The sequence below is a fragment of the Anomaloglossus baeobatrachus genome, chromosome 2, assembly GCF_048569485.1.
Source record: "Anomaloglossus baeobatrachus isolate aAnoBae1 chromosome 2, aAnoBae1.hap1, whole genome shotgun sequence".
Classification (NCBI taxonomy): domain Eukaryota; kingdom Metazoa; phylum Chordata; class Amphibia; order Anura; family Aromobatidae; genus Anomaloglossus; species Anomaloglossus baeobatrachus.
The window spans coordinates 109,801,363-109,822,181 of NC_134354.1; the positions used below are offsets into that span (position 1 = coordinate 109,801,363).

Genomic DNA, 20,819 nt, shown 5'->3' on the forward strand with positions numbered 1-20,819 from the left:
TTTGTCAACAATTGTTTCATGTATTTTTCAGTTCAAACAAGCCCATAAAGCTTGTTGAATTGAAAAAAAAAAAAATTAGAAATAAATAAATAATTAAAAAAACTGGCGTGCGGTCCCCCCCAATTTTAATGCCAGCCAGATAAAGCCATACGGCTGAAGGCTGGTATTCTCAGGATGGGGAGCTCCACGTTATGGGGAGCCCCCCAGCCTAACAATATCAGTCAGCAGCCGCCCAGAATGGCCGCATCCATTAGATGCGGCTGTTCTGGGACAGTACTCGGCTGTTCCCGATTTGCCCTGGTGCGTTGGCAAATCGGGGTAATAAGGAGTTATTGGCAGCCCATAGCTGCCAATAAGTCCTAGATTAATCATGTCAGGCGTCTCCCCGAGACACCTTCCATGATTAATCTGTAAGTTACAGTAAATAAACACACACACACCCGAAAAATCCTTTATTAGAAACAAAAAGCACTAACAAATTCCCTCATTACCAACTTATTAACCCCGACAAAGCCCTCCATGTCCGACGTAATCCAGGATGGTCCAGCGTCGCATCCAGCTCTGCTGCATGGAGGTGACCGGAGAAGCAGCAGACACCGCCGCTCCGGTCACCTCCACGCAGCAACTGAAGAGAGCTGAGCGATCAGTTGAGCTGTCACTGAGGTTACCCGCGGCCACCGCTGAATCCAGCGGTGGCCGCGAGTAACCTCAGTGACAGCTCAGCTTATCGCACTACTGCGTGGAGCTGACAGGAGCGTGGAGGACAGGACTATCAGCGGCGGCGGTGGCAGCGAGAGGGGTCCATCATCTTCCCTGTGTGTGCACGCTGGGGACAGCGGTACTTCGGGGAACACGGGGAGGACGGGACTATCAGCGGCGGCAGCGAGATGGGGATGGACATTGGCAGCTAAAAACATTGATTTTTCCCTCTCGCTGCCGCCGCTGATAGTCCCGTCCTCCACATCATCTCCCCTGTGCATGCATGCTGGGGACAGTGGTACTTCAGGGAACACGTGAAGGACGGGACTATCAGCGGCGGCGGCAGAGAGAGGGAAAAATCAATGTTTTCAGCTGTCAATGTCCATCCCCCTCTCGCTGCCGCCGCTGATAGTCCCGTCCTCCACATCATCTCCCCTGTGCATGCATGCTGGGGACAGCGGTACTTCGGGGAACACGTGGAGGACGAGACTATCAGCGGCGGTGGCGGCAGCGAGAGGGGGATGGACATTGGCAGCTGAAAACATTGATTTTTCCCTCTCGCTGCCGCCGCTGCTGATAATCCCCGTTCTCCACATCATCTCCCCTGGGGACAGCGGTACTTCGGGGAACACATGGAGGACGGGACGGGACCGCTTGCCTGACCTCACTTCCTGAGAACACACCTGCGTTTTTGGTACCAAAAATGCAGGTAAAAGGCAGGTAAAATGCACCACTTTTGATTAGCATGCATTTTCCTGCGTTTTTGATGCCCTCATTGATTTCAATGGGTGACAAATGTTGACAAAAATGCAGGAAGAATGAACATGCTGCATTTTTTTTGTCACAAACTTTTGACAAAAAAAATGCTGACAAATAAACTGCAATGTGCGCATGACAAATCTGACTTCTCATAGGCTTTGCTGGGAAGTCAAATGTCAGAAAGTTCTGCTGACAAAACTGCAGCCAAAAAAGCAGCAAAAAAGCAGGAAAAAAAGCAGCGTGCGCATGTAGCCAAGACTGGTCCATGTGCCATATATGTGTTTTTTTTGCAACTAATGACTTGAATTGACGAGTCTTGTCCAACATACTTTATGCGACCATATGCAGCATGCTGAGATTTTACACACAAATGTGAGTGAGGCTTCACAGAGATAAGCAGCCTCTTGTTACGCAAAAAAAAAAACTATACATGTCAAATTTAGGAGGACCCGTAAACTGATTGTGCCTTGGAAGAAGAACCAATTTCAAGACTCTAATCCTCCCCTCTGTTGCGGCTACAAAAGAAGAAACCAGACTAGAGAGCCTGTCCATTTCACAAGATTTACTTAAAATGAAAAAAATTGGGAGCAAAGCCTATTACAATTGTAGTCGCCATACCTGCTGCCCTGATTTTATACCCACTGGAATCTAACAAAAAGACTGATGGCACCTCCTATCTTTCTAATGTGAACAGGTGCAAACTGAACATGAAACATAGTAACAAAAAGGAGACAGTTGCACTCTGTATTACTAAGATATGGGGAACAATGAATATGAGAATATAGTCATGCATTACTGCAATGAAAAAACATGTAAAAATTGAGATATGCAGTAGTAGTAAGAAGGATTTGCGGGGCACTACTTTCACTGAGGACTGTCCACATTAAACAATCAGCAGCTAGTTGTGAAAAGCACACACGGTGCTATTGATCTCTGCTGAGATACTTAACACACAAAATTGGCCAGATTTTATGTGCGCCCAACAGCCAGCGGCAAGGCAACCTCAGTTTTGTTGGGTCTCTACCAAACTAATGCCTCTCTTTGGGTTACAAAAACAGGGTTATGCCTCCTGATTGAGGACTCCTGCTCTTCAGCCTCAGGTGATTTTAATTTTCCATTTACAGGTTCCTGTCCGTCCATAAACTGTAGGGTTTTTTTTAACCCAAAGAGAGGCATTAGTGTGATAGGGACCGAACAAAAATGAGGTCACCTTGTCACTGGCTGTTGGGCTCACATGAAGTCTGTGCAATTTTTGTGCTAAGTATCTCCATTTTGACATGTTTTTTCATAGCAGTAATGCATGTCTTTATTCCCATATTCATTGTTACACATATCTTAGCACTGCAGTGTGCATTTTTATATCGAAAACGGAACGAGATAAAAAAACGAGAAAAAAAGTGAATTAAAAAATTGTAGGACATCATCAATTCAATATGAATCGACATCTTGCACAGAAATGCTATGATATGAAACCCATGACCCCCCCCCCAAAAAAAACATTGAATGCTGGTAATGCATATGGCGCTCATTTAACTTTGATGCTCAAAGTGGCCACCGTCAGCTGCAATGCACATCTGGACTCTGGACAGCATACTGTATATTTCTGCATGTTGTACAATATGGTAGGTGACACGTTTGCACAAACATCTGTGATACGTCGTCGTAGGTCCTGCAATGTTGGTGGAGGGGTCGCATACACCTGCTGTTTGATGTGACCTCACAGAAAGAAGTCCAATGGGGTCAGGTCAGGTGAGCGTGGAGGCCACTCCATGCAGCCACCATACCCAATGACTTGTAGGAAGGTCTCCATGAGGTATCGCTACACGTCTGCAGCTTTGTGAGTTTACATGTTCTAATCATAGCATTTCTGTATGCAAGGTGTCAATTCGTATTGAATTGATGATGCCCAACTTTGTAATTCACTTTTTTTGTCTATCTCGTTCCGTTTTCGAGATAAAAAATACTAACTCCGTTGTTTTTCACCAGGTGGCGCAATAGGTTGTTTCATTGCGTAGCGCACTATACCTAGACAAAACTTCTATGCCTATAGCTGCCGCCGTTCTCAAGTTAATGGGGGTGGACAGGATATGGGTGGACACACTGTATATGGCCAAGTTTCACATGTCCAGTAATCATCCGTTAGACTGGATCCAGCAGAGATCCGTTGGTAAAAAAGTTCTGCAGACACACCTTTTTCATCAATTTTTAAATAACTGATTTCAGCTGGATCCGCTTATTTAACATTGGATTCGATGGAAAACGGATCCATTAACAGATTGCTATTTATCTTCCATTTGAAATTGATCCTTTACGAATTAAAAAAAAAAAATGGATGACTAAATAACAATCTGTCAATGGATCCTTTTTCTGTAGATTCCAAAGTTAAAAACAACAGATCCAGCTGAAATCAGTTTTTTAAAAATGGACAAAAAAGTTCTGTCTGCACAACTTTTTTGCCAAAGGACTGCTGCTGAATCCGTTCTAATGGATGATTACTGGACATGTGAACTCAGCCTTAGTTTTTAAATTATAAAACGGAGTGGGAATGGGGGGCTGTCCAAAATCATAACTAATACATTTCTTTAGGAAATGTTTAGAAAAGAGTTCCCTATGCTTCCTACTTTATGTATCTCGCGTTAGCTTCAGAGGATTAGCTGTGAGCACAAATAAAGGCTATGGGACTGGGCACCTTTACTGCCTCACCCATATTAGAGCAAAATTACAGATAACCATACTAAATAAATTCCCGAGAATCCTATGTGTCCTAGGGCCACACGAGTCGCACAAACTCACAATCATATTTTGTGAAGGAAAGCAAAACGAGTTTTTATAGTGCAAAAATACATTGTTTATTGAAAAATAAATAATAATAATAATTAATTTTTACCAACTTTTACAAAGATTGTCATCTATTTTTCAATAAACAATGTATTTTGCACTATAAAAACTCGTTTTGCTCTCCTTCACAAAATACTGCCTCATCCAGTAGAGCTCTCTTTAAATCTCCTGTCCTTAAGGCTGGGACCACACGGGGATTACTGCGATCCCCTCGCATGACGCTCGGCTCACACTGGCAGTACAGCAGAGCTGAGTGTCATGTGAGTGTCCCTGCGACTGAGGTCTGACCGTGCAAGCGGACCTCAGCTGCGGGGGGCGGCCCGGCACTTTAGGAGGGGAGGGAGGGAATTACCTCCCTCTTTCCTCCGTTGCTGGCTATTGCCATTCTCGCACTGCACTCACGGTACACCGGTGTACTGCGAGTGCAGTGCGATTTTTCTCTCGCCTATAGACTTGAATGGGTGCGAGAGAAAGAGTCTCGCATTACAATCGAAACATGCTGCGATTGTCTTCTCGGTCCGATTAGGGCTGAGAAAATAATCGCTCATGTGTGCTGACATACAGGCTAATATTTGTCCAAGTGGAATGCAATTGTTTATCGCACTCCACTCGCACCGATTTTCATGCTGTGTGGCTTAGGCTTTAATGAAAATGTTCAGACTTTGCTCATTGTGTACAGGTCTACTGTGTGTAATGCAGTTATTTTGAATATTTAAAATATTTATATGGATAGTAAACACTAGTTTATGAAATGCTATTTTTGTCATTCCCATTAACATGATATAATAAGCTTACCATCATCTGTGAGCCTTCATCTTGGCTGCTGCTGTACTGTATAGAATTACACCATGTTTGTGCATCTATATCTGGAATGTGTGAGGCAAATGAATCATTGTCTTCTGGACAGGTGGAGCCGCAGACATTTTCAAAGCTGTCTATTCCATCCATGCTTTTGAAAGGTTTCTCCCCAAGAGACATAGAATGGAGAGTATCTGGAAAAACATCACTGAATTGCCTCTTGTAGGGATGAAAGTGGTTTTTCTCCTTGATGAATTTTCCAAAATTGGTTTCTGTTGGGTCATCACAGCTGTATCTCCTGTATTCATCTCTTGGAGAACCTTTTCCTGAAAATCTCATAGAAATGTGGTCTTGGGGTGACAAGGAAAGGTCAGGGCTCATGGAGGAATCTGAGCTTTTTCTTTCAGTCTGGCTGTCAGAATCATGAGTGTTTCCACCATAATTGTCCTAAAATGGTAAAAAAAGACTGTTTTAGCAAAGTTTTATAATAAATTCTCATATATAAACTCATTGCCTGCATAAAGTATCCCCTGTAGCGCCCCTGAAGCCATCAGGAGCTACAAGGTACTGCATCCTGTCAAAGTTGCAGGGCCTACCTCCAGGGACCCAGAAGACCAGTGCCGGTAACACCAAAACACATAATAATCCCTGTTTTTTCTTTCTCCAAGGACTGGTGACAGACTAGGGTTGGACCCAATGAATGGCCACCTAGGGGTGGAACCGATCCAGTCCACTAAATGACAGCCAGAGAGGAAGGGTCAGACAGTCAGTAAGTGGAAGTGAAAGGAGACGGACGTAACCGCACTGGCTGGAGAGTGTAGCAGTGATCTGTGGGCCCAGGTGTGTGGTTGTTGACGGAGTACGGTGAAGTACTCCCGGAACCATAGCACCAATGGGGTACAGAGGCCTAGGTCAGGCAAACGCTCCAGGCATACCTGATAAAATCTGCACAGCGAGGGGACCATCCAGGACCTCAGTGACTGTAAAGTCCGGGGGCACCAGCAGTGATGGGAGAATCAGGCACCATAACGGAACGCCAACGCTACAGGGTTCAAACTGCCCACCGTACGGACCAGAGACAGAAAGACTACCAGGAGGGGACCCCCAGATGCTCCAAGCCACGGGGACCCACCAACCAGAGACAGATGCAGGGGAAAGAAGCCACCAAGTCACCACATCGGCACTGGGACTAAGGGGACCAGTGGTCAGGACCAGCCTTCTTTGGGTTCCCAGCCATAACAACGCTGTGAGTAAAGAAACCAGTTACACTGCAATCCCTTTTGTGGCCTACCTTCCTACCACACCTAATTCCATCACCTACCCCCCTGGGGCCTGGCCCTACTTGCGGAGGGCCCAACACCCAGGCTGTCATTAACACCAGCCCCAGAAAGACTGTGCAGCGGCGTCTCCATCCATATAGCCGCAATCCGCAAGTGGCGTCACAACAAAAACTTTATTATCATTCCCATGTACAAAACCCCTTTCAAGTGACCCCCAGGGTCACGGAACCGAGCAACGGCCATCCAGTGAACTGTTCCGCGTAAATATACGGCCCGGGACAGAGTATCTCATAGCCCTGGGGCGAGTCACCCTCCATATGATAAGATATAAATTGTAGAGACTAAAGGCCCTGTCACATACAGAGATAAATCTGCGGCAGATCTGTGGGTGCAGTGAAATTGTGGACAACCAGTGCCAGGTTTGTGGCTGTGTACAAATAGAACAATATGTCCATGATTTCACTGCAACCACAGATCTGCCAAAGATTTATCTCTGTGTGTGACAGGGCCTTAAAAAGGAAGGGATGGAAAAATGTCGGAGGCAGCGCAATCCAACTATGTACAGTTATGGCCAAAAGTTTTGAGAATGCTACAAATATTAATTTTTACAAAGTCTACTGCTTAAGTTTTTCTAATGGCAATTTGCATATACTCCAGAATGTCATAAAGAGTGATCAGCTTAACAGCAATTACTTGCAAAGTCAATATTGGCTAAGAAAATGAACTTTAACCCCCGAAAACACATTTCAACATCATTGCATTCCTGCCTTAAAAGGAGCAGCTAACATTGCTTTAGTGATTGTTCCATTAACACAGGTGTGGGTGTTGATGAGGACAGGGCTGGCGATCAATCAGTCATGATTAAGTAAGAATGACACCACTGGACACTTTAAAAGGAGGCTGGTGCTTGGTATCATTGTTTCTCTTCAGTTAACCATGGTTATCTCTAAAGAAACACGCGCAGCCATCATTGCGCTGCACAAAAATGGCCTAACAGGGAAGAGTATCGCAGCTACAAAGATTGCACCTCAATCAACAATCTATCGCATCATCAAGAACTTCAAGGAGAGAGCTTCCATTGTTGCCAAAAAGGCTCCAGGGCGCCCAAGAAGGACCAGCAAACGCAAGGACCGTATCTTAAAACTGTTTCAGCTGCGGGATCGGACTACCAGCAGTGCCGAGCTAGCTCAGCAATGGCAGCAGGCTGGTGTGAGTGCTTCTGCATGGACTGTGAGGCGGAGACTGCTTGAGCAAGGCCTGGTTTCAAGGAGGGCAGCAAAGAAGCCACTTCTCTCCAGAAAAAACATCAGGGACCGACTGATATTCTGCAAAAGGTACAGGGAGTGGACTGCTGAGGACTGGGGTAAAGTCATTTTCTCAGATGACTCCCCTTTTCGATTGTTTGGGACATCTGGAAAACAGCTTATTAGGAGAAGAAGAGGTGAGCGCTACAACCAGTCTTGTCTCATGCCAACTGTTAAGCATCCTGAAACGATTCATGTGTGGGGTTGCTTCTCAGCCAAGGGAATCAGCTCACTCACAGTCTTGCCTAAAAACACAGCCATGAATAAAGAATGGTACCAGAATGTTCTCCAAGAGCAACTTCTCCCAACTGTGCAAGAGCAGTTTGGCGCCCAACAATGCCTTTTCCAGCATGATGGAGCTCCTTGCCATAAAGCAAAGGTGATCACTAAATGGCTCATGGAACAAAGCATAGAGATTTTGGGTCCATGGCCTGGAAACTCCCCAGATCTTAATCCCATTGAGAACTTGTGGGCAATCATCAAGAGACGGGTGGACAAACAAAAACCAACAAATTCTGGCAAAATGCAAGCATTGCTTATGCAAGAATGGACAGCTATCAGTCAGGATTTGGTCCAGAAGTTGATTGAGAGCATGCCAGGGAGAATTGCAGAGGTCCTGAAGAAGAAGGGTCAACACTGCAAATATTGACTTGCTGCATTAACTCATTCTAACTGTCAATATAACCTTTTGGTACTCATAATATGATTGCAATTATATTTCTGTATGTGATGTAAACATCAGACAAACACAATTAAAAACCAGAGAGCAACAGATCATGTGAAAATATATTTTTGGTGTCATTCTCAAAACTTTTGGCCATGACTGTAGAGGAGCCACTAAGATTCTACTGAAGTAAAATTGCGGGACATTTTTAAGACTACTTATACAGCAAAAGAACAGTAAAAAGCAAAAGTGTCCCCAACTGGATTAAGATCGTGAAGACTTCCAAAGTCTTTGAGGAACATTCCTATATACTAAACTAGTGCTGTCAAGGTGAAAGAAAGCATCTTCATTGGTAGAAAAATATTTAATTCCATTTGTAATAAATAAGACTGGATGCACATTCATACTTGAGGTTTTAGTAGAACCATCCAAAAAGTAGACTGTACCAGAAAAGTGAACACTGCCAGAACAAAAGCCACAAGGAATACAAAGTGGCTCTGTCTGCCTGATTATACAGAATGGCACCATTAGGGACTTAATCTGAATCCTGTTTTTTGGGGATTTAGATGGAATATCCAGTGCAGTTCTCATTGTAGACCGCAGTGTAAATGTGGAATAATCTGCAATTTGTCTTTTTTTGTTACACAAGCATTTACTGACTGGTTTATATCATTTATTGACATTTGCTAGTAAAATCAATAAGATTTGATACGGAGTATATAATTGTGTCTCAACTTATTGCTCTTTTATTTGTAAATTGCTATATAAGTACTTCTGGTTTATACCCCAGAGCGGTGCTACATTCCTTAAATTGTAATCTGAGTTGCCTTATCTTGTATTAAGATCAAGATACTAAATGACAGTTATGTTATTATATCTCTGGGGTCATTATAAGATCATACTGGAAATATATAGCCGATTATTCCTACTTCACCTGCAAAATGAAACCAAAAAAATATTCCTGGATGTGTGGGTCACCTTTCAGCCAACAGGGGCCTAAGGCAGAGTATGTACTTTAACCATGAAATCACTTAAAATATGCATTCCAGATTATGAGCACAGTCATATATTTAATATTCCCTACCTAACTTACGTATTCAGGCTAGGCTAGTGGTATGCCTACTGCAGATGTTAAGCTGGGTTCACACTAAGCGACAGCGACAACGACGTCGCTGTTACGTCACCATTTTCGGTGCCGGCGCTGGCAGCAAGAGCGGAGGCTGGTAACGAAGGTAAATATCGGGTAACCAGGGAAAGGTCTTCCCTTGGTTACCCGATGTTTACGCTGGTTACAGCTTACCGCAGCTGCCAGTGCCGGCTCCTGCTCGCTTCATTTCGTCGCTCTCTCGCTGTCACACACAGCGATGTGTGTGTCACAGCGGGAGAGTGACGACCAAAAAATGAAGCTGGACATTCAGCAACGACCGGCGACCTCACAGCAGGGGCCAGGTCATTGCTGGATGTCACACACAGCGACAGCGACGGGACGTCGCTGCAACGTCACAGAAAATGGTGACGTAGCAGCGACGTCGTTGTCGTTGTCGCTGTGTGTGACACCAGCTTTACTTATAAAGACTGAACAACCATGAAAGCAAAGGGAATCAATTTGCCTAATCTGGCCACACAGATTAGCTTTCAATGTATATGGGGATGTTTTAACTTTTTACTGTCTCTTTTGAGGGAATGAAGGTGGAACAGGTTGGATCATAACTCATTTAATCAATGCAACCACAATTCTCTGGTAAACGGAATATGTATCATGAAGGAACACCATAGTGTAGGGGTGCTGGGAGAAAGGAGGACCAGCTTGGTCTAAATCCTACTGTTATTAGTGTGAGAACTTGTGAAGAACATTGGTTTCTATGTAACCTGTATTTGAGAATTGGCTTAAAGATATTGGAAAGGATGTTGAGGGGAAAACAAATACATTGTGCCAAAATCCAGCAGCATGATAAGGGTTCATTATCTTTTCCATTGCATGACATCCTCCTCTTTATGTACAACTGACCATTAAAGACCTCACTCTTTCTACAGTATTATACGATCATACACTAAAGGATATTTAAGGAAATCGGGAAAAACATCTTATTTGTATGTAATTACTAATATTCTTATATATGGGAAACAGTCCGCAGCATTTTACAGACATTGTCATCACTGACTACACTCATTTGGGGCTGACAATCTAATATCCCTAGCAGTATGTCTTTTGGAGAATGAAAAGAAACCAAAGTGCCAAAAGGAAACCTAAGCAAACACGAGGAGAACAAACAAACTCTAAGTAGATGTTGTCCTTGGTGGAATATCAACCCAGGACCCCAGCGCTGCAAGCGACAGTGCTAATCACTGAGCCACTGTGCCGCCCCACAATTGTACAGTACATATTCAGTTTTACATACTGTAGTAAAGCAAACGCTGATAAAAATGGGAGGGCATCTGCTAGTTGAGAATACTTTTTCCTAATACTATATTTGTAACACTTTCTTTAAGGGTGATTATATCTGTGCTAAGTAGCACCAAGTGAGAAAGCGGAATTCTCTGTCATCCAATAAATTACCCAGGTATGCAAAATTTTGGTTTATTAATGTTTAGCAAAGCCAACGAATGACGTTTATATTTTCTTATGCCTTTTGATTTAAAAACACTTCTAATTTTAACCGTTCAGTATGGATTTTGGAAAACAATATAGCATGAAATTATGAACAAGGGAGATGCACAAGAAAAAACTTTATTGTAGCCACAAATGTACACAATATCATATATATATATATATATATATATATATATATATAAAAATGTATTAAACATTCATTCTATATCTTTACTGGAAGGTAACGTTTGTGCCTTTTCCTTTTCTCTTCAAAGCTGTTCTTGATACCTTTTCCTATAAAGGGCCTGCAGATCTTCTCTGTGAAGCATCCAGCAGTTGTCCCCCATCATGTTCACATTCCATCTCCTTGTGGTCCTGATGAAATCTTTCTCCTTGCTCTTGGCTAACCGCACCAAAGTTTTCAGGAAAGTAGTCCAAATGGGAATGTAAAAAAATGGAACTTCAAATTCATCAAACAACCCAAGGGTTTGAAACATTTCAGCATGTTTTCCACAATGGACTTAAATTTTGGATCTTTATTGTTACTTAGTAACTTCTTCACGACTTCTTTAAAAGAATCCCAAGCCCTTTTCCTAACATCTTTCATTTTCGTTTTGAACACGTGGTCCTTCATGAGTTTCCGAATATCCAGACCCACAAAAATTTCTTCCTTCACTTTTGCTTTGGACAGTTTCTGAAGCTTGGTATACAGGTACATAAACGTTGCTCCTTCTTTCCGTAGAGTGTACCCGGACTTGAAAAATCCGGATCCGCGCGGTTTCAGTGGTAGATCCGGGTCCGTCCCAGACGCGGGATTCCGGTTGCACGATCCGGATTCGTTTTGTTTTTTTTTTTCTCTCTCTCTTTCTTTCTCTCTCTCTTTTCTCTCTCTCATTAGCAATCCGCTCATCTCTACTCAAGAGAGAAAACTTTCAGATCACCACATATTGACCGTGTTTGAGCCTCATAGTTAAGTTTCTTGAGAATAAAGTCTAAATTATCATAGCTTTCCTTCAAGTGCATAGAATACTTTATAAGCACTGAAGAATACTTGCTGCCATTGTGCAGTAGCAGCATTCAAACTTTTTGGGATGAATCAATAAAGAGTCTTCACTCGCTCACATTGTGCTCAATGTTACATTGTTACATTTTTTCATCAGCCGAGGAACATCACTGCAATATTTCGAAAAGTATGGAAGGAGTTCCATCTCTGCTCACAGCAGCCAATCGCAGCACAACCAGAGAAGAAAAACATGTTTCCAGCATCGGTATATGGAGAATTGTTATAAAACTAGAACATTTATTTAGTCCATTAAAAACAGGATGCCACACACAAAAAGGGCAAAGGGGCACACAGTGAGAGACACGGGGATTATCCCCATCCTACGCGTTTCAACCTTGCGGTCATGACTAAGACTGCAAGGTTGAAACGCGTAGGATGGGGATAATCCCCGTGTCTCTCACTTTGTGCCCCTTTGCCCTTTTTGTGTGTGGCATCCTGTTTTTAATGGACTAAATAAATGTTCTAGTTTTATAACAATTCTCTATATACTGATGCTGGAAACATTTTTTTCTTCTCTGACTGTGTTTATCCGCGCAGGCCAGGGTGTTCCGTGCATAGGTGGTGGACCCTAGGGTGAAGAGAGGTGAGCTGAATTTATTTATTTTTTCCAAATCGCACAACATCCATTTAATTTCTAACCAATCTCATAACAACAAAATATTCCAAGAAAGGTCACACAAATGGATCAATTTATAGTGCAAGAAAAAGCCTATGGAGTCAGTGTTTTTTGATATTAATCAAAAGTATATAAAAAAATCATCCCTTACTTTGCAAAATGTTTTACCCTTGCTAACCTGTATTATTATTATTTCAATGTGTATGCATTTTTTCCTATACAGAACAACCACAACTGGAGGAAATCTGTCCAGAATGGCATAGATCACAGTCTGGGGCTTTCAAAAATATTGTATTCTATGTAACTCATGTATGTTTGAACATTTGCTGTTTGAAACTATAGGTTCATTGATTAATTTTCTGGGGGATTTTTCTGAAGGTGAAACTTCAACATCCAATAGCATATGTGAACTATGACAAAATAAATTCCAATTACATGTAAAAATTGGTGCTTTCCGAGCAATCTCCGAAACCTAGATCCTCATATTTATCAAATGAGTGTGTGTTATTGAGGCTGATTTGTCATTTATATTGTACACGTATCAGCCCTAACATTAAAATCACTGACACTGAAAATGGCTCTTACAAGACATGGAGTAAATGGTGATGGTGTGACAACAGGGTTAGAGCATTTCAAAAACTGCAGTTCTTATGGTGCATTTATGGTGGTAGGACAACCAGTGATCCAGACACATGGTCAAGGGTGCCCAAAGATAATCAATGCTTATGGGTACAACTGCTCTCTTGATGTAATGTCTACTTACCAAAGTTAAACAAGATGTCAATGAACTTGTTTGATCTTGTATGACCTCATCTGCTTGGTTTATGGGAGAGCACTCACTATCTAGAGATCCTGATGTGAAAGTCATGCTTGGCTGGTCTTGCATTATTAAACTCTGATTGGATATAAAACCTATAAAGAGAACAAGAGGTTAATTAGAACACAATACACGATTTATATTCATCAGCAATTCTTTTTTTTTAATTTTATTTTATTATTTTTTATTTGGGTGACTAATACATACATATAACCAGTAGTACAATAGTGGAGTCCATCCAGGAACCCCTAGCCAACAATACAATGACCAGTTTTTGACAAATCAAATTAACATATTAACCCACCCCATTCTCAAGCTTCTCCTCCCTCTCTCCGGCATATTAAATTTAATGTAACAATAACATAATCCCTAATAGAAAGATGAGTTTAAAGGGAATGGATCTTTATATTTTGACTCAATATAAATAGCATCTTGCCAAGTTAAGCCAATAGGATAGGAGGGGGATCTCAACTGGTCTTTCATGTGCCAATCAGTGTATTAATTCACCAAAAAGGATATAAAAATAAAAAAAATCATATTAAGAAAGTAACCTTCCTTACTATTGGTCACAATACCAAAGCATTACAGAATGCAGCAGACCCCCATTATAATAGTGGGGACAGCACAAATGTAAAATCATGAAACAATCACTTACAAAAATAGCATTCATGGAGGGGATGATTTTGTAGTACTATAAATGGCCAGAGATGAGGCTTGCATAGGGCGCCACTCACACAGATACGTGTGATGCATCCCACTTAGTGACACCAATAGTATTAGATCAGGTGAACTACCCAGAACTATATAAGTACACCCCACAGACAAACACCCCAATTTACCCAGCCAACACTAAAGGGCCTGGCTGTATAATTCAAAAAATTGAAAAACATGCAATAAAAAAAGTAAAAAGATATATAAAGCACATGAGGTATGAGTTGACATTTTGGCTAAAATACGCAAGCTCACAACTCATGTAATGGTCTTCATTGTCTTGCAAGTTTCTACACCAAAATAAAAAACAATTCACCAAAAAGGATATAAAATTCAAAAAACAGCAGAGTAAAAAGGGCAGCCTTCCTTACCAACACCCGGTCATAATTTCAGAGCACTTCAGGATGCAGCAGAGCCCCATATAAAGGCGAAGGTAGCGGGGAATAAAATGATGAAGAAAGGAAAAGAAATTCAGCTCGTCAAGCTAGATTTCCTTTTATTTTCTTTGAGTTTCACATCCTGGCAGAGGCACCATCCATGCTTTGGACTACAAGGAGGATCGTTGGGATGAACTCTAGTAAAATGATGAAACAATCACTCACAAACCTACCATTTTTGGACAGGGTGGTAGTATATAGATGATCAGTATTTTGCACCTGTGCTGCCCCCGCCTTTATCATGGGGTGTGCTTCATCCTGTAGTGCATTAGTATTGTAATCTGGTGTTGATAAGATTATCTCCAATCAGTATATTGAAATATATAACGTCTGGCTAGTAGTCAATAATTCTTTGGCAATACATTTCCGTAGACCTTAAGCTGGGTTCACACATAGCGACAGCGACAACGACATCGCTGTTACGTCACCATTTTCTGTGATGTAACAGCGACCTTGTAAGTCACTGTTATGATCGCTGCTTAGCTGTCAAACACAGCGACGCAGCAGCGATCATAACGTCGCTACATGTGCAGAGAGCAGGGAGCCGCACACACTGCTTAGCGCTGGCTCCTTGCTCTCCTAGCTACAGTACACATCGGGTTAATTAACCCGATGTGTACTGCAGCTACATGTCACAGTGCAGAGAGCAGGGAGCCGCACACACTGCTTAGCGCTGGCTCCTTGCTCTCCTAGCTACAGTACACATAGGGTTAATTACCCGATGCGTACTGCAGCTACATGTGCACAGAGCAGGAGCCGGCACTAGCAGCAAGAGCGGCGGAGGATGGTAACGAAGGTAAATATCGGGTAACCAGGGAAAGGTCTACCCTTGGTTACCCGATGTTTACAGTGGTTACAGCTTTCCGCAGCTGCCAGACGCCGGCTCCTGCTCCCTGCTCGCTTCATTTCGTCGCTCTCTCACTGTCACACACAGCGATGTGTGCTTCACAGCGGGAGAGCGACGACGAAAAAATGAAGCAGGACATTCAGCAACGAGCAACGACCTCACAGCAGGGGCCAGCTCGTTGCTGGATGTCACACACAGCGACAGCGACGGGACGTCGCTGCAACGTCACAGAAAATGGTGACGTAGCAGCGACGTCGTTGTCGTCATCGCTGTGTGTGACACCACCTTTAAAGAAGTGCTTTGCTCTCTTTTCTTTATCTAATAAAGCTTCTAACCCATCCATTCTAAAATAGGACCTATATTATGCTTTTGATAAGTGAAAGTGTAGGGGGAAAATTTTCGGTCCAACAGTGTAAAATTCATCAACAATTCTTATAGTAAAAAGAATGATAAAGATATCTAGATATTATATACCAATAAAGATATTGTGTTCTATGTAATGCGTAGAATGTAAAATAATGATTTTATTTTTTTAGATTATATTAAATATTATTATTCTGCCTAATTTACAGTAAAATACATAGATTATATTATAATCTGCCTAATTTACAGTAAAATACCCAATGAATGGCGGGATTTGTACCCCATCAGATACCAGCTTAAGTTATTGACCACAGTGACTGTGTTTACTCTTTACTACCCCCTTTATATTTGAGTATTGTCCAAACCTTGGAAACCTTTTGAATCATAAGATGTTTTGCTCACGGTTGTATAAATCTGGATGTGCTACACTCGAAAATGATAAAAATATTTAAAAATCACTTACAAAAAGTACAAATTTTCCTGGGGCTCCTTCTCTACATCTAACAAGGTTAATAAAAGTTCAAGTTCAAGTTGAAATTAAAGACTGATTAAAAAAGAACATTCATAGCTGACTTTATTTTTAGGCCCCAGGGAGGAGCATGGACTATTGAATTTATCCTGGTATGTAAAAATTGAGGTGTCATGTAGAGTTCAGCAGTAAATGGTTGTCTTCTATCCTGATATGACTGAAAGTTTGAGCCTAATTCAATGGATGCTGCTCCATACAGTATAAGGCTGAGTTCACATGTCCTGTAGTCATCTGTTAGAACGGATCCGTTGGGAAACTGATTTCTGCCAGATCAGTTTTTTTAACATGGGAGTCTATGGACAATGGATCTGTTAATGGATTGCTATTTAGCCATCCGTTGTACTTGCATTTGTAATGGATCCATTGTTTTCTTAATGGGTCTGTTACAAATGGACGATAAATAGCAATCAGTTAACGGATCTGTTGTCCATAAACTCCACATGCTAAAAACGGATGCGATTGACATCCGTTATTTAACAACAGATAAAAAATTTGTGTTTGCACAAATTTTTTGCTAACGGATCCATGATAACAATGGGCTACAGGACATGTGAACCCAACCTAATGGTGCATGTCAGTTAAAGAGACGAGAGGTTAACAATGTGGGCAAAAGTGTGTGGTACTGTTGAGGATAAAGAATTGAGTATCCAAAAATACTTAATTCAGCCATTTCATAGACTCAGTTATATAGTTCAGTAGATGTGAACTAACACACATATTTGTGAATGCTTTTGTTTCTTACTAACATGTATATATGTATATTGCATATTCAGTGTATTTTCCTTAGACACAGTATATACTATATGTATAGCTTGAAGATGGCCACCATTTCCTGTTCTCCACCCAAGACAGATCGACAAAGAAATTCCTGGAGCCTAGACTGACCAATCAATGGAGAATATGCAGATCTCTCTACGTCATGAAGCCCTGACTTACGATACTTGATTGGACTAAAACTTTTGTTCACACCCCCTTACTGTTTGGTCTAGAGTTTCTTTCAAACAATAAAGAACACACTTGGTTAAGAGCCAGTCATGGAGATAGACATAACTGACTTTGCTGTGCAGTTATTCATTCTCGTGTGCACACATGACATTTTAATTAGAAGCAGCAGCTGGATATCAAGAGATCCTTTGAGTCTCATCATCATCGTCATTCTGACCTTGACAGTTGGCGCGCCAAGTGTGGGGCTACCGAGAAGAGTGAGTCAGAGCTTCCACTTTCCGGATGTCTGAGGCTGCTCCACAAGTATCCAGGTGTTGCTCGATATCAAGGATTGATCACCCTTCGTTTCCGCGGTAAGCATCATATACATTGTGTGTGCTGTTTTACCTGTGGATCGAGAGACACCTGGCGAAAGGGGGTGGTCACTAGTCCGGAGAATGGTAGTGCACCGGAGACCTAACGGTGTGACTGTCGCTCGCCGGTGACCGAGAGAAACCCAGACCCTATAGGTGCTGGCTTTTAGGTCTTTTGTAAAGTATCCGGCTGTCTGCATTTCTCCACTAAGAGGAAAGTTTGTGTGTGTTAGGAATGCAAGAGGGGGGAGCACATCCTTACATTCTTACACTCAGAGGAAGCAAAAAGGTGGGGGCCATATGTCCACCAGCTGCTTGAGGCAGAGCGGAGATCAAGTTACACAGCTCGGTCTCTGCTGTCTTTTAGCTGAGAAACAGGGGGGTGGAGGGTGAAGAGGCAGACGCCGGGGGTTAAAACAGCGCAGCTCTTTGGAGCGAGGAGAGAGGAGGGGTCAGTGGGCTAATATACAGGAGATGGCTGCAGCCTTTGTATCGTAAAGCAAGCAGAGTTGTAATGATTTGAAAGAAAAACAAGTGTTATTTTAGTTTGGATTTGAGAGAAATTAACTAGTTTATGCGTTTTTCAGCATTTTGTAATCGTTGGTTTGTTTTTGGAACAGAGAGATAAGGGAATTGGCGTGTCCCCCAGTGTTTTATTTATATATATATATAAAATACATCGATTCTTGTGTTAATAGCCGGAAATAGGAACACGTGGAGAACGGTATTAGTATCCACGTGTTGGACGCTGAAAAAGTGCGTCCGCTTACACGAGAAAGAGGGGGAGGGATTCCGGTGGTGGAGAAAAGTGTTTTGAACCAGCGTATTCCCCTGAGTATTAACTCATGCACTGCTATGTGAGACGCCGGAAAAATAGGAACGTACGAGGAACGGTATTGTATTCGTACGTTGGACGTCGCAGTATGTCCTTATTGCATAGTAGGGAAGTGGGAAGAGGGTTCAGTTGGATGTGGCCAATCCAGCTAGAGCACTGTATACTCTGTTCAAGAAGAGATTGTTTTTTAGTAGGAGCTGAGAACGCTGTCGCCCTAGTTATAAAAAAAACGGAAAAAAATACAAAAGATTGCAAAAAGTTGTCTAAAATCGTTGGACTACCACTAGATGGCAGGCTGCAACCCATGTACTGAAGTTCAGATTAATCTCCAGTGAGAGTATACTGGAGAACAAAGACCTCATTCACTGTCTGTTGCTGTTTGTAGAATCACTAAATGTGTTTCTCTAGCGGTGCCTCATTGTTCTGCTCTAGAAGTCATTATATCTGGTGCTAATCAAATCTCTCCTTTGTATGCTGAAATGCAAATTTACAGGCACCAAAAGTATCCCTGGTTTACTACGTAGTTCCAGCCACTCCCAGTACACCCAGGGAGTCACAACATGGATGCTGCACCCGGAAGTCAGGTGCCTGGAACTTCCTGTGGCAGCCGTCTTGCTACACCCACTGATGGCAGTACACCTCATAAGCCACATCCCTCGCAATGGCTCTTTGTTCAAAGCTCTCCACCCATTCCCGGTGGGAGGTGTTCTGTGGTATAAATGACTAACACATTTGAATAAGTATAAATTGTATATTTGTTTACTCAGCTATCCAATACATGCAAGTCAAAAATAAGTAAGTGAAATTTTTACAGAAATGATGTGGAAACAGATCTGTTCACATAAAATCAATTGGTATTTTAAAAGTCCTGCAGCATTATATCATAAAATAAAATAGAGGAAGGTAAATATATATATCTTTGTACTGTGTTAGTTACTTTAAAACAAAAATTGTAAACGACTTACCCATACTGATGTCAAAATGTATCAAATCCATTTGTAAAAAGGAATTAGGAAAAATGTATAATGCATCCAATGTACATATGGGTAATGGATGTGTCCACTGCTACGTCTTTGTTATAACAAAGGATGAGGTTTTTTTTTTTTTCTTCTTCCTCTCTCGCTTTTAAGAGACAGGGATGGAATGTGTCTTGATGGAATGTGTCTCTCTCCAATAGTGACGTAAGTTTGGTTTAACCCTTAGAGTTCAGGATTTCCCATTTTTAGTTTGCTGTTTATACCTGAATAGGGAATATTAAATTTTATGGGATGCGCGATATAATTTGTGTTGTTTTGTTTTTAATGGCGATTTATTTGAACAATATATTTTTTATTTTGTGACTCTATCACCTTTTCTGTTTTTATGATTATTTCTAAACAATTTATATATTTTTGCAGGTTAGTCGCCTAGTCACAGCTGTCATTTAATCATGTCTCAGTTGTTTCTACTATGAAAGGTTTTTCTTTTCTTTATGGATACAGTGTTTATTGTAAGGTTTTTAAAATTTCCCAGTAATGTATAGTGTTCTGAGATGTACGTTACTTTTAGTGTTTGTTCATTTTAGGTTTTAGTATGTGGCTAATTTATTACCTGCTGTTTTATCTTTTCTTTTAGGGAATACCAGTATAAAAATGCTGAATTTTGCCATATTGGTAAAATAAACAATTAAACAAGGGGGGAATAAGGTATTAATTATATTCTCCAGTTTCTTGGAGGGTGCAGTAGGCATATTAGATAGGTTTTGAAGCTGACCTTTTTTCCCATAAGTTATGTTGATTAGATTACTATGAGGTATATCTGTTAACTGAAATAGGAAAGTCTTGTCTTATATGTTTATTTGTTTATTTGTTTGTTTATTTATTTAGTATTCTCAGTCATGTGAAGTATAGATGACCACTAACTGTATTATGATCAGAGATGAAGTTATAAGAATGATCTAATGTATATTTTTTAGTTTTTGTTTTTATAGATGAAACCAGATGGTGGTCGATTCTGCACTGGATATGCTGTGTCAGGGCCAGGCGGTCGGGCTGACCCAGGAGGTGGATCCACTGGGCTGAACTCAAAGATGGTGGTAAGGAGTCCGGTAGCTGAAGCACTATGGGCAGTAGAACAGTCCGTGCCAGTGAGTGTAACGAAGAAGTCCCTGGGACCACGGAGTCACAGATGGTAGTCCGGGTGACGTAGCTCAGGTTCGGAAGCCGAGGTGATGTCAGGCGGGGTCCGGAACCTTTGGAGCGAGATGACGGGTCACCGCAGGGATCCGAGATGGTACGGACTGTCAGATGGCAGACGGACAGCGTGCGGGGTTCGGGATTCAGCAGGACCGGATGGCGAGGCAGGATCAGCTCTAGAAGAGAGATACGTGAGT

General features: G+C 41.9%; 1 protein-coding gene across 2 annotated transcripts in view; it reads right to left on the reverse strand.

Moving 5' to 3' along the window:
• The window catches only part of FOXN1 (forkhead box N1), a 140,006-nt gene that overhangs the window by 54,983 nt on the left and 64,204 nt on the right, over positions 1 to 20,819 (reverse strand). For both annotated transcript variants that reach the window (XM_075335267.1, XM_075335266.1), the window contains 2 exons: positions 13,375 to 13,523; positions 5,092 to 5,541 (listed from right to left, as the gene is read on the reverse strand). In XM_075335267.1, the coding sequence (XP_075191382.1) occupies positions 5,092 to 5,541; positions 13,375 to 13,497 (573 nt within the window). In that variant the 5' untranslated portion in view covers positions 13,498 to 13,523. The remainder of the gene's footprint in view (positions 1 to 5,091; positions 5,542 to 13,374; positions 13,524 to 20,819) is intronic.